This window comes from Dioscorea cayenensis, chromosome 14 (assembly GCF_009730915.1).
Source record: "Dioscorea cayenensis subsp. rotundata cultivar TDr96_F1 chromosome 14, TDr96_F1_v2_PseudoChromosome.rev07_lg8_w22 25.fasta, whole genome shotgun sequence".
Lineage (NCBI taxonomy): Eukaryota > Viridiplantae > Streptophyta > Magnoliopsida > Dioscoreales > Dioscoreaceae > Dioscorea > Dioscorea cayenensis.
Window position 1 is genome coordinate 18,856,752 of NC_052484.1, and position 14,466 is coordinate 18,871,217.

Genomic DNA, 14,466 nt, shown 5'->3' on the forward strand with positions numbered 1-14,466 from the left:
ACAAAACACAACACAATATCATATAAATCCATAGTGAAATTTCAAATTTAATTAAACCAACTCAATCCAATACATAACAAAAGTTACAAAAATTAAAGGATGAAAATGTCATTTTATAAACAAGCATTAACCCGCCCGGGTCATTGAAACCCGGCCGGGTCACACCGGGTTGATTACATGTCCGGTCTAATTAGAGACCCGGACCGGTTTAGTCACCGGGTCACCGGGTCGACCGGTCGAACCGCCGGGCCGGTCCAGGTTTGATAACACTGGCATATATAATTAAGGGTGCGTGCATAGGGTGCGTGCATAGGAGACAATCATGCACTCTCACTGGGTCGACACAAGGATTGAGTTGCAAGTCCACACTCATAGTCGGGAGATTTGACATTACTATGTCCAACATGTTTCAAACCCTGAGGAACCAAGCTTTTTGTAATGAGGCTAAACCCGTTGAGGATACTGTTAACTCTACGAAATAGAGAAAATTAGCATGAGAAATGTATTAACACAGGGAATGAAGCAATTAGCATGAGAAAGGTAAAGTAAAATATTATCATATGACAAAAATCCATACGGTCAGTCATTTTTTCAAATAGAGTGGATAAATTAATTATATGTTATGCAAGCAATTAGTTTGGAGTTTTGGACAAGAAGTTAATCACACAAGAACTAGATTATCAGCACCTTAATGAATTCATTACAATAATAAAACTCACCAACACATACAGCTGATCAAAATGGCTCATTGATCAAGATACAAATAAAACATCTCTCACATAACAAGAAGTTAGCACCACAAAACATTAAATAGAAAAAAAAAACCCCAAACTTAAAAATCAAAAGTGCATTAAACCACATTTTAAGATCCATGGCAACCAATGGTCCCATCCCAAAGCATACCAATAGTTCGGAAAAATAAAGACACAACAACAACAACAACAACAAAGAGAATTCTCCAAATACTCAACAAATACTGACCAAATGTCAGATAGGATGAATAGAGTCAGATTTATGGCAGATCCAGAATGTCACCCTGGAGACTGATAACCAGAAACACTGATCAATTACACTAGTCTTCTAATCGATGTAGTGTAACATGTAAACTCCCACATGCTTGTCGACTATTTTTGCTGCTTCGTGGTTTCCATATACCCGTGTATATACAGTTCTATCCCCTGTACAATGTTCGTGGATTTGGATCATCCCGGACCTGGCAATCTAAAGAAAAAAGAAATCCAGCAGTAGTGTGAGCATTAATCGAACAATTTATGAGCATCCCCACCTCTAAAAGCATAATTCTGATCCGAGAACAAGATAATATTAGGCCATTAAACAGATTGATCGTATAACCCGATGATGCTTGACAGGCATCAACCACACCTTAATTTGTTCCGGATTTTGCAGCAGCAACTTCCTCCAGGCGCTTCCATGTGGCTTCCCGTTTCGATTGAATCTCTTTCTCTTTAGATTCATCTTTCTGGAACTTCTGCAAGCATTCATCAAATAACTCAGGGTCGTGATCAGAGAAAATCTTGCGGACGTTTAGTGTAAGGCTCCGAACAGCTTGATTCCAGTGACCTCTTGTATTTCTCTCCAATGCGGGGAAGATGATTGGCAGGATCACTTTCCGGTTTTGTTTGATCAAATTCTCAATGTGATCATTGTTCCATAAGAAAAGTGCCCTCTCTGCAACCTGCAGTTTGTAACAGAAGTTTATAACACTCACATTATTGACCACACAATACAGCTTCCAACATATGGTAAATGCTTATCTTTAAACAAGTGCTACATTTTGATACATTCAAAATGATAATTTGCACAATGATCCACATTTAATTTACAAGACAACATACAGCTACTCAACTTAGAGAGCAGAGAAACTTGACAGAAAATGTCATTATTGGATTTATTCACAAAATCAAAACACTTCCAATTAATAAGATACAACCAATCACAGTCAGTAACTTCATCTGATGTAATATTACCACAGCTAATTTTAAATGTGATCCTAAAGTGCTTAACAGAGCCTATAGGTAACAGAAAAAAAAATTATCCTGGCGACACTAACATAGATTACAATATCATAATATCATGCCATATGTTTCCTATTATAACCTCAACAAAATTATACCAGCCAATCCTTTATTTGAACTCTAGCATTTCTAGTATTTTGTATGAATTCCAAATGACAAGCTGCTGTTCAGTTTTGCATACAACAGAAAATGCTACATGACTAACAATGAACTACTTGAATATTAAACTAGAAGTGGAAAATAAAAATAGATCCACATATTTTACAATTAGTTGGAGTGACTTCGGACAGAGAATTACATTATAAAATGAAAAATTCTGGCTGGCTTAATTAGCATTTGTATGCCACCTCTAACCAAGTCCTATTCTAGATATAATGGTTGAGTTTGTATATACAAGAACTAATGCAGAATGCATAATTGATGTTTTGAATTGTTTTTTTTTATTATTAATAATGTCTTTTTTATTTGCAACAGATTGTTTTGTAATCAATACTTCATTGTCATCTGTAAACCCTGAATATTGTAGTTGCATAACTAGTTTAATAACAAAAAAGATTGACAATTTACCATTTCATTCTATCCAAATAATTTGATCAATGATTTGTAGTTGTCGAAATTTGAAAAGTAGCAAAAACGATCGCATGTTTGATTTCAACCTATTTATGATCAAACAATGAAACACTACAAATATTGTCATTTGAGGGCAATGAGATTTGAACATCATATATAACCCTATGTAAGCATTTATGAGATTGACTTCTGTACTTTGTCCAAAGTTCATGTAACCAATTGGAAACCCCTTTGTAATTCAATCAAATTAGTTCTTTCACAAAATTTTTTATTATCCTGAGAATAATTGCCACACTTACAATTATATCAATGTATTAAATATGCATTTAATAACTAGTTATAGGTTCTTTAATTTCAGGAATAACAATTTTATTTTGATGAAATATGAGATTATCCTGACATAAAAAAAAAAAAAACTCCGATCTAACTAATGCTAAATTCTTGATTGCTACAATATATACTTTTTCACTATGATTTATTCTAAACTTGCCATGTCATAAAAATAATTCTGTAGCAAACATAAACCTCAATCTACACAAGGTTTAGTGGTCTTCACCAGCTATACAAGCTCTAGTATCCACACGACTACATAGCAATCAGTGGTCTAACCTAGGGTTCCATGAACAGTGAAACCAAGTAATACCAACTTGGTTTGATAGGCAGAAGATAATAGTTCCCTATCCTCTGCATTTTGGATATCCAAATATTAGAAAGAACAAGGACATTGCAGTCATAAAGACCATGCCAAATAATTCACAATCCTGGGTATATTATATTTCTCCAAGACAGTAAAAATTTACTATTACACTAAAAACTAATTTATGAGACTTTAATCCGGACAACTTCATTCCAACAAGACCCTTCCTGCTTTTTAGCTTGTCTGATAACCCTAAGAAAATAGCACCTTACAGGGGGAAAAAACAAAATATATTCTTTTCCAGGTTCATTCTTCTCTAATTGAACTGTCTTGGTGCTTCAATTAAGGGACAGTCATAGGTGAGAAAATAGCAGCCCAGAAAAAGGAAGTAACACAGATGGAATTAATAGTAATGCCAGATTACATATGTATCTAATACAAGAAATTTCTATAAGGTAAGGAGGGTCTGTTAAATAAAGGCCCTTCATTAAATCTTAGAGCAAATATTTACCTTGCATTTGCTTTAGTTAATTCAACTGAAAATGAACTTCATTTTTTGTCATTTGCATTTTTTTTGTTGTACTGTTATATGTAAAGCATCAGCTTTATGGCTGTTAAACCAAGCACACTATAAACCGGACAGCGCATAGATTTACTTTGAAAAAGTTCACACTATAATGTCTATCATTGAACCCTGGTGAAAAAAAGTACAACGAAAACATGATCTTTAAAATAACTACCCATGTCATAATAACTTCAGAAGTAGATTCAATTTCTTACAAAAAGTTGAAAGAAGAGGGACTAATAGACTAAGCTGCCCGATTATCAACTCAAAAAAGAAAAAGAAAGACGAAACTCCTTACCATGAGATTCAAGACGAGTCTAAAGTAAACGAGCCGCATTTTTTGACAACATTTAGTGAGTGTGCAACTGAACATTATTGTCAAAACGATAGAGATAGTTACAAAGGCGAGGGACCTAGCAATCATGATAAAGATAATAGTTGCAGTCAGGAGAATTGTGTGAGGTTATTGTCATATACCAGACCATACAAAGCACACATGTAGGAAAGTTCAAAACAAGCCCAGGCAAGGTCAGTCAGCAATTGTTGCACCTTTTAATATTGCAATCACCTCATCTTTTGAGATTACTATTCTAGTTTCTACAGATGAGTTTGATCAATTTTCTCCTAACCAGGAATCCTCCCATCATTGCTATTGCCGAGTCAGGTAAATCCACTACGTATCTTGTTTCCATTTCCCATATGCAATGTAATCGGAGTCCCTTTTCCATTTTTCAATCACATACAACCTCTTCTAATGTTACCTAAGCAGATAATGGGTCAACCTCTTGTATTATTGATTCTGACTTGGCATGGTACTCTGTGTTATGTTATGTCTCTCAAAGTTTCTTTGAATTTAATTTGTGTTAGTGAACTCAATGGTGCTTTGAATTATAGCATCCCATTTCTTGCTAATCATTGTCTACTTCATTATCTTGCAAAGAAGCAGATTGTTGGTACAGGTCATGAATTTGGAAGCCTCTCTCACTCAATTACAAAATATATCGCCATTAGATTGTGAGTCATGTCAGCTTGCCAAACATCATCATCACCATCTTCCTTCAGTATCCAGAGTCAATAAATGGGCCATGTTCCTTAATGGCCCATGTTCCTTTTTGAGCTCAATTACAAAATATATCGCCATTAGATTGTGATTCATGTCAGTTATATCACCATTACATTGTGAGTCATGTCAGTTTGCCAAACGTCATCATCTTCCTTCAGTATCTAGAGTCAATAAATGGGCCATGTTCCTTTTTAAGTTAGTTCATTCTGATACATAGGTCCTTGTCTTATCGTGTCTGAATCTGATTTTAAATACTTGCTACTTTGTTGATGATTACGCTCATACCACTTGGTTATACATAGTGAAAAATCATTCAAGTTATTTTCTATTGTTTGTGCCTTTTATGGTGGTATAAAAACATAATTCAGTGTCTCTATGCACACATTTCAAAGTGATAGTGCATAAGAATATTTTTCAGCTACCTTTTAATCATATATGACTCAAATGGCATTCTCGATCAATCTTCTTATGTTGAAACACCCTCTCAAAATAAGGTTGCTAATAGTAAAAACAAACATCTCCTTCAAATAGCAGAGTACTTCTTTTCAAACAAAATTTCCTAAAAGCTTTGGGATAATGATGCCTCCATAACTTGCTTTCTGATTAATCAAATGCCTTCATTCGTTATTAATGATGACATTCCTTATACAATTCTCTTTCCTTCTAAGTCCTAATTACCCATTGAATCCAGAATATTTGGTATTACATGTCTGGTCTTAGGCAACCAACTTAGATCCAAAATCCCTCAAGTGTGTTTTTCATGGGTACTCTTGTCTTCGAAAAAAGGTACATGAGTTATTCTGCTATTCTAACACAAAATGGAATCATCCTTGAAGACTTATGTCAAGGGCCTTTTTAATTTCCGATCAAAGTCAAAAGTATTTTAAACTGTCTTAAAAGTTTTAAATATTTATTAGGGCAATTAAGTTTTTGGTTTAATGAGCATCCCTTCGGTTCTTGTGAGAATCTATGAGTCTTGGTTTTCTAGATCATGTACTACAAGTCTTTATAAATAGAGCACTAATGAAAGAACCGAGGTAATGAATATTTTCTGAAAAATTATCTTCTTTTCCTGGTTTTCTGAGATGTAGACCAAGTCTAGGTGTGATGCCTATGAGCTTTAGAAGTGATTCCTGAAATCTTGCTAATATGATGCTGATCATCTAGCTCCAACTCAAATCCACTTCTTTCTAGCCTATTGTCCTGTATCATTTTTACCAAAACAACGAAAGAATCATGACAACACGTTCAGGAAGGAATTATTGGGGCAGGTTATCTAATAACTAGTTTGAAGAATTATTAATTCATTTGGCAGAAAAAGTGGAATCTCTAAATATCCGGCTGAGACGCATTGAAGCACAAGTATCTCAGACCGCTGACAATGAACAAGATGAAGCTTTTTAAGCAAACAATGGGCAAAATCAAGAAAGGCAGCATGCGATTACAATTGTTCCAACAACAGCTGCAGCAGTCCAGCAATAAACTAATTGGATAAGAGATCCAATTGACACGTGAACATCATGATGCTTTGCAGAGACATCACTAAGGCTTGAACTACCAGATTTTAAAGGCAAGGTAAATCCAACTGAATTTGCCAATTGGCTTTCTTCTATGGAGGAATACTTTGATTGGTATGATATGGATGATGATCGGAGGGTCAGATTTGCTAGAGTGAAGCTGGTAGGTCTTGCAAAATTTTGGTGGATAGGTGCGGGAGGAGACATAAGGAGGATGGGATGCCTACCAATTAGCACATGGCAGGAGATAAAGGCAACGTTTGGGGAACTGAAGACTAGAAGCCAAATATTTGAAGATCCAAGACATAACCTAGCAAGATTTAAATCCGGTTTGAGATATGGCATTAGGAGAAAGCTGTTGCAACAACCTATATATAGCTTGGAACAAGTTTTTCAAATTTCAATGTGGAGGATCTAAGTCCGTAGGTAGGTCATCAAGGTAATTCTCCCAAATGGCAAAAATGAAGCAAGTCTGCTACCATCATTTCAACTTAAAGAGGAAATTGAAGATATTGTGGACCATCAAATTGTTTCAACTAGAAGTAGGGCATACCAAAAGTATCTTGTGAAATGGAAAAACCATCCACTTTCAGATTGCACAGGAATTAAAGATCAAGATTTTCAAAAACATAATCAGGATCTCTATGAACAGTTCATGGTCTTAACTTGCCAGGGTTGAGTTTTCCTAAATCAAGGGAAATAAATGCAAAATGAATCATCCTTTGAAGACTTGTGTCAAATGCCTTTTAGTTTCCAATCAAAATCAAAAGTCTTTTAAATTGTCTTAGAAGTTTTAAATATTTATTTGGGTGTTTTAAGTTTTTGGTTTCCATGAGCATCTCTTGGGTTCTTGTGAAAATTTATGAATCTTTGTTTTCTAGATCAATTATTACAAGTCTCTATGAACAGAGCAGTAATGAAAGAAAGGAGACAATGAATATTTCCTGGAAAATGATCTTATTTTCCTGGTTTTATGAGATGCAAACCAAGTCTAAATGTGATGCCTTTGAAATTTAGAAGTGATTCTTAAAATCTTGCTAATGTGATGCTAGGAACCTATCCCCAACTCAAATTTACTTTCTTGATAATTGATTATCTATTCATTGTAGTCAAGTGAAGATAATTGATTTATATAACCCATTTTGCTAGTTCACTAGACATTTTTGCACCTGCTACAAGCCTACAACGTCTGCTCCACCACCTATTGTCCATCTATATTCCATGCAACCAAAGACTCATAAGATAGGTTTTCACAGCCCACACCGACAAAGAGGTTCACTATAACACTTAATCAAATTTTTGTTACTGTTAAACAAGAAGCAAACAAAGAAACACACATAAAGACAGAAAGGCAAAACTTAGATTTTACTGCTCCACGCAGTGTGCTTTACAACTCAAGCCAATGGCCTTTGAAAACTAGTTAAAATAGCCTATAACCATCCGATAACTGATCAGCACATCCACATGAACATGAGTCGACTGCCCTTTCCATCTCTCACCATGTCACCATGTGTCCCAAACGTGTCCATGTTCTTGTGAGTTCTCGCGGCCATCGCTAGAAACAATCTCTCGCACAACATGTCTCAGCCAAGGTTGCAGCACGTGCCTCAATCATGTGCGCCTATCTTGATGAAGTCCTGCCCTCGCGCTCACCTTGATCATGTGCAGCTTTGTGCCTGCTCACGACTCCATCATTTCTGGTTTCCCCACCCACAGCACCTAGCCTGCAAGTCTCAATACCACGTGGCTTCCGGCCACGCGTGGCTCAATCAACCATGGCTACCTCACCCCTCAGTCACCCTTTCGCCTAACTTGGCCTTCTCTCAACAAGACACTAATCCTACATGAGCTTCTGCATTGAACTCTTGCATGGGTCCTCTAACTAGCTTGTTCGCCATTGGATCGAATCTCAAGTGATCACGACCCTAGTTTTAACCTCCCTATCATTCTTCAGAAAAATTAATGTTAGTGTATTCATCCTATTTTCTTCCTTTGGTTCATATAATCATTTGTCCTCTTTTTCCAGCTCTCTTTTTTTTCATCTTTAAATTTTATTTCAATTCCTAAAACTATTCATGAAGCCTTGTATCATCCTAGCTAGCTCGCTACTATGGAAAAGAAAATGGAGCCTTGGATGAGAATGGTACTTGGGATTTGATAAATTTGCCTGAGAAAAAGAAGGCTATTAAATGTAATCGGGTGTTCATAGTAAAAGTTAATCTTGATTGCTCAATGGCTCGTCTTAAAGCCCATTTTATTGCAAAACAAAAGTAAGCTCAGATTTATGGTGTTGATTATTCTGATAGTTTCTATTCAATAGTAAAACTTGCCTCTATTGGTCTATTTATCTCTATGGCGGCTACCTATCTATAACCAGCCTTTTCACCAATTAGATACAAGAACACTTTTCTATGTGGTGATCTTCAATAGGAAGTCTATATGGAGCAACTACTGAGGTTTGTTGCTCAAGAGAAGTTGGGAAAAGTCTGCCGTCCTTGCTAATCTTAGTATGATATAATTTTACTAGTTGTATATGTTGATGGTATTATTGCTACAGGCAGTGATAATGACGGCATTTCATCTCTTAAATCCTTGATTCACGCCCAATTTCAAACAAAATATTTTGGGTTGTTGAAGTATTTCTTGAGTATTGAGGTGACAAGTAATAAGGAATAAGAAGGTTTTTTTTTGTAGTGCCTATAGCTCCAAACTTGTAACTTACAAAAGACGATAGTGAATTCTTTTAAAGACCATGAGAAGTATAGGCTACTAATTCAGAAATTGAATTATCTTATAGTGAACAGTCTTGATAGTGCACATTTTACTAGTGTTGCAAGTAGTTTATGTCATCTCCAGCAATTAATTATTGGGCAGCTTTAGAACAAAGCCTGTGTTACTTGAAGGGACCTCCAAGATGTGGTTTATTGTATGCAAATCATAGGCCTACTAATAGTAAATGTTTTTCATATGCAGATTGGGCAAAATCCAAGTTTGATGAGAGATCTACTGCAGGACATTGTGTCTTTGTTGGAGGGAATTTGTTTTCCTAGAGAAGCAAGAAGCAAAACGTAGTAGCAAGTCAAGCACAGAATATCCATAGCTATGACACAGTCCATGTGTGAGATAGTATGGTTATACCAGCAGTTGGCCTTGAGTTTCCATTGCCAACAAAGTGGTGGCGTTATAACCAAGATGTTTTTCATATTGCCTTCAATCCTATCTTTCATGAGCAGACCAAACAAATTGAAATTGATTGCCATTTTACATTTGAAAAGATTAAAAAAAAAAAGCTCATCCCCATAGGATATGCTAAGACTACAGACCAGTTGAGAGATACATTCAAAAAAGCTTTAAATGTAGCTTGAGTTAATTATATTCATAACAAGCTCAACATGACGAGAGTGTTATAGAATAGGATGTTATTCTGCAAATATTCTTATAATAGCACAATTAGCAATAAGCATAATTATAGGGATTTGATTCTTTTCATATTTTAGATTTTTGACCTATAAATATGCGACATATTATGAATGAAAGACTGAATATTCTCCTCCAAACTTTACACAGACAAAGACCGAGTTCTTCAATTATGAGTAAGAAGTTCAAAAATTTTCAAACTCCATTCAAGAAACATCTATAACTGGGAGCTAATGACAAGGCAACTTGCAAAATCCGTCAACTTCTGTGCATAGTTCATCGCTCAAAACATAAGTTTAGATGATAAGCTAAAAGTTCAGGCACATTATTTTCCCCAAGAAAATTGGTTATCCTCTGGAATTGACGCTTGCTAAACTTGTTTTAACCTTAAAGCCCAAATTCAAAATAAAATTCTTTCAAAAATGTTATAATATTAAAAGCATTTAACCAATAGATTTAATACTAAAAAAAAAAAAAAAGAAACATCTTAATAACATTAAGATGCAGCCCCTGATTATTTTCATAATATCCTAAAGAAAAGCAGATCTTGCAGCTCATTTAAATGGGTCAAGATAAAAGTGTACCAATAAAGTAATAAAATAGCATACAAATAGATGCATGAATTGCTTCATGATTTTGCACAAATAGCCATTTTGTATACAGCATCACCGTATAGGCACTATCAATGAACTAGCTTTCAAAATGCTTTGCAACATTATAAAAAAGGCAAACAAATAAAACTTGAAGTGATTAGAAACCTACAAATCTAAAAGATTATTTAGGTATTGCATAACCAAAAGGCAGATTTTACTGAATTAGAATAAAAAGTAGCAGAAGGGCAAGTGTACTTGAAAATGTGAGAAAGCTAGATCTTTCATCCTTAATTATCTTAATAAGAAAAAATATTAAATAAATAAAGCTGCTTAATACCTGAAAATGAGAACTGTTTAAGCAGTGGGAAATCCGACGGAAAAGTGGAACCATACAACGTTGAAATTCAGCAGGCTGAGTTGCCTCCAAGACTTCCTCCAGCTCACCTAAGAACATCACTTCCTTTGAACTATTTGTTATGGGCCAGTATTTCAACAAGCCCCTTATAACAGTATCTGCAAGTTTGCAATCTTTCTCAACAAATTGTGTGATGCAATATGACAATTGTTGATGGTACATAGGAATGCATTTTGGTTTGTGAAGCGGAATCAATGCTCGCACCAGAAACAATTTATGCTCTTCCTTAAGTGGCAAAGCGAACCCATTAATAATACTTCCCAAAATTTCCAACAACTCAGCAATCCCATTGTGCTTCTCTGTTTCAAAGATGAACCTGTAGAAAATGTTATTAATCGCTTTCCTGATAAAAGGCCGGTGCACCATAAATTTACCATAAATGCGATGCAGTATTGTCTTTAAGTACTCCCTCTCTCTAGGGTCTTCAGAGTCAAAGAGATCTAGCAGCCTTAGGATGAAGGAGTGATCTATATATCTTTTTGCCAACTTGGCATCAGTCTCAGAAGAAGCAACAAACCGCAAGAAGAATTCATAAACAATCTGCAAATGAGGCCAAGCAGGATCCATCACAGGTTCCTCATCCTCCAAATCAAAAGCTTCTGAAATCTTGTTCTCACGAGGCATAGAAGTAAGATTTCTAAACAAGTTTATAGCTACCATTTTGGCAATTTCCTGCATAACATGCTCAGGAAACTTTGCATTGGATGAAGTGACATAATCAACAAGTTCTAACAATGTCTGCCGCTTTACCTCCTTCTCTTTCATGTTCTTTGTTGGGTCTGTGAAATCAAACACAACACAGCACAAATTCACCTTTTTCATGAACAAGCTCTGCTTCTCAGAACTTGGGACATCCCTAAAATTGGGTAGTGCTTCATAAGAAGGGGAAACAGAAGTTCCATTCAACTTTGAGTTTGGGGTCGGTTGATACCTGCCCGCATGATTTAACCCAGAATTAGACCCATATGGCACGGGATTGTTCTGATAAGCAGGTCTGTTACTCTGTAAATCTCCGGTCCTCAAACTGACAGAAGAACCAGATACCGGAGCAGCAGTCCCACTGGGAAATTCCCGACTATCAGCTTTGTTTGATGGCTTTTTCGGAAGCCGCCCTAATATCTGCTTAATCATACTTCAGATTTCTTAAATTACAATCACACTTGCAGCAAAAAAATGAATACTATCAGAAGGCAGCAATCGGATCAATGATGCCTTAATCCAACAAACAGAAGGATCTTCAATTGAGCTTCTGATCCATGTAACGAAGCAAACAAATCTACACAAATTTCAAAGATTCCTTCTTTGCAATTCTATCTGAAATTGAACAATCATTGAACAAATTTCCAGGTCAAGGAATCAATGTCCCTTGTTATCTGAAACCAGAATGATCATCAAAGGCATACAAATCAAACAAGAAACCCCTCTCTTCATCCATGCCAACAAAAATCACAAAAAGAACCTCCTCCTCTCCCCCTCTTCCAAATAAACTCCCAGAGGCCCAAATCAGCCCCAAACTCCGAGACCAGACACAAAATCGCAGCTTTTAAACAGATTCGAATTCCATTCGCAACCCAAATCAAACGATCTATAGATCACATCCAAAACAATCAAATCAACAAAATCTTTTAGAATAAATTTCACAAAGTCAAACACAAATAACACCATAAAATGGATCAAGAAATAAAAAGAAAAGGGTTTTCTTTCTCGAATTGTTCCTCGAAGGAGAGAATCTAGATGGAAAAAGGGGAGAAAAAAGAGCACCTTTCTCGATGGATTTGGAGATTTGGCTTCGCTTCTAGGGCTTCGATGCTGTGGCGATGGAGAAGAGAGAATAAAGAGAAGAAGAAGACCGGGCCTCTTCGCTTCAGCGCTTTTCCAAAGGAATGGAATTGCACTCGGTCGCCGGTTCAGACCCGGTTTACTTCCCATACCGAACCGAACCGAACCGGATCGGTTTGGAAACCGAGTTCAGCCCGGTCTAAAATAATAGAAGAAAAATTTATTTTGCTCATTAAACATTTAAAAATGCTTGATTTAAATATTAAAAAAAAATTAAATAGAGATCAAGTTTAACATATTTTGAATTTAAACACTAATTGGATATACATTTTAATTATAAACATTAAACAATATATTTTTAATGAAACAAACTTTCAAAAATAGTTTTTAGCAGAATTTTAAGAAAATATTTGTATGAATTATATTATATTATTATTATTAGTTAAATTACGTTTTTTTAGTTAATTTGGTTTTTTAATTATGAAAGTGAGTCATTTTCAATTAATAAGTTTAAAGACAAGTGATCCGTTGTTATTATATTATTATTATTACGGTATGTATTTAAATATATATTTTTTTATATTGATATAGACTAATGATTCTATGCAGCATATGGCATGTAGCATCCTATCTATCATATCATAAAAAATTCTAAGTATTTTTTTCAAGGAAAAAAAATTCTTGATTTTTTTACTGTGTTATTTATTAATTAGAAATTATTATTATGTTTTGAGTGATAATTTTTCATTGAAAAATTGTTTATATATTTAAAAAATGCTTCTATTTTTTTAAAAAAATATAAACCACAAATATATCAAATTTTAAAAAATAAAAATAAAAAAACAATAAACCAACAAAGAACGAAAAAAAAGACCAAACAACAGCTACGAATCCATAAAAAGTGGATTACATGTGAAAACAAGACAACAATGTTTAAAAAAAAAAATACAAAATTTGGACATAATAGTTGTCATTTAGATGTTGGTAGAAACATATATGCAAAATTTGAGCTCTTAAGTTACCAGAGAATTCTTAAAGATGAGGTTTTTTTTTTTAATTGTCATGATTATTTCCTCAAATTCGGTCTTCTTTGCAATAACAATTGCATTCACCCAACTAAATAATTAATTTTGCAAATACTAAAAAGATGAAAGAGCACGGTGCAATTGTAAATACTAGTATTTCTTTTTTGCTAAATTGACTATTAAAATGTAAGACTATATAAATTTAAACAATTATTTTTAAAAAAGACCAAATCTGCCTCAAAGTAAAAGTAATGAATGGAATATCGATCAAGGTAGCAAAATGCGACCAAATCCTATTAGCAAACTGACAAGTTACCATTAGGTGACCCATTGTCTTCTCTAATTAATGGTAAAGTATATAAGTTGTCATGTTTCAGCTAAGCTTATATTCCTTTGAAAATTATTTATATAGATATCTATAAAAAGATATTAACAAAATTAGTCAGTGATCATCAAGCAATCTAACAAGCAAATTCATGCAATTAATTTAACATATAAATTAATAATTAAAATAAATTATCAATATTCACAAAGAAAACCAGTAAACTATATATATTTTTTATTTCAATAAAAGTTTTGGAGCAACCCATCCTCAATAAAAACCCTTAAAAAAAAAGAGAAATTTAAAAAATAAAACATAAAAAAAGCTATAAGAGAGAGAAGTAAAATGGTGGGAGGGGCCACTTCCCCCACAATGGCCCTGTTACTTTGTTACATTTAACACATAATCTTAAATAAAGAATATACTCTGTTATTTTTTATTTGTCATTTTTAAATATGTATTTATTTTTTTAAAATTATGCTTAATATTAAATAAGGGAGAAATGTAAAGATGTAAAATAGGAATAA

General features: G+C 34.4%; 1 protein-coding gene across 1 annotated transcript; it reads right to left on the bottom strand.

Annotated features, from left to right (window-relative positions):
• Positions 1–832: 832 nt before the first annotated feature.
• Positions 833–12,667, bottom strand: LOC120276420 (serine/threonine protein phosphatase 2A 57 kDa regulatory subunit B' theta isoform-like). Its single transcript, XM_039283155.1, has 4 exons — positions 12,575–12,667; positions 10,736–12,398; positions 1,384–1,696; positions 833–1,221 (listed from the first exon to the last, which is right to left on the bottom strand). Exons 2-3 carry the CDS (start codon positions 11,942–11,944, stop codon positions 1,385–1,387), a joined length of 1,521 nt encoding a protein of 506 aa, XP_039139089.1. The 5' UTR covers positions 11,945–12,398; positions 12,575–12,667; the 3' UTR covers positions 833–1,221; position 1,384.
• Positions 12,668–14,466: the final 1,799 nt, after the last annotated feature.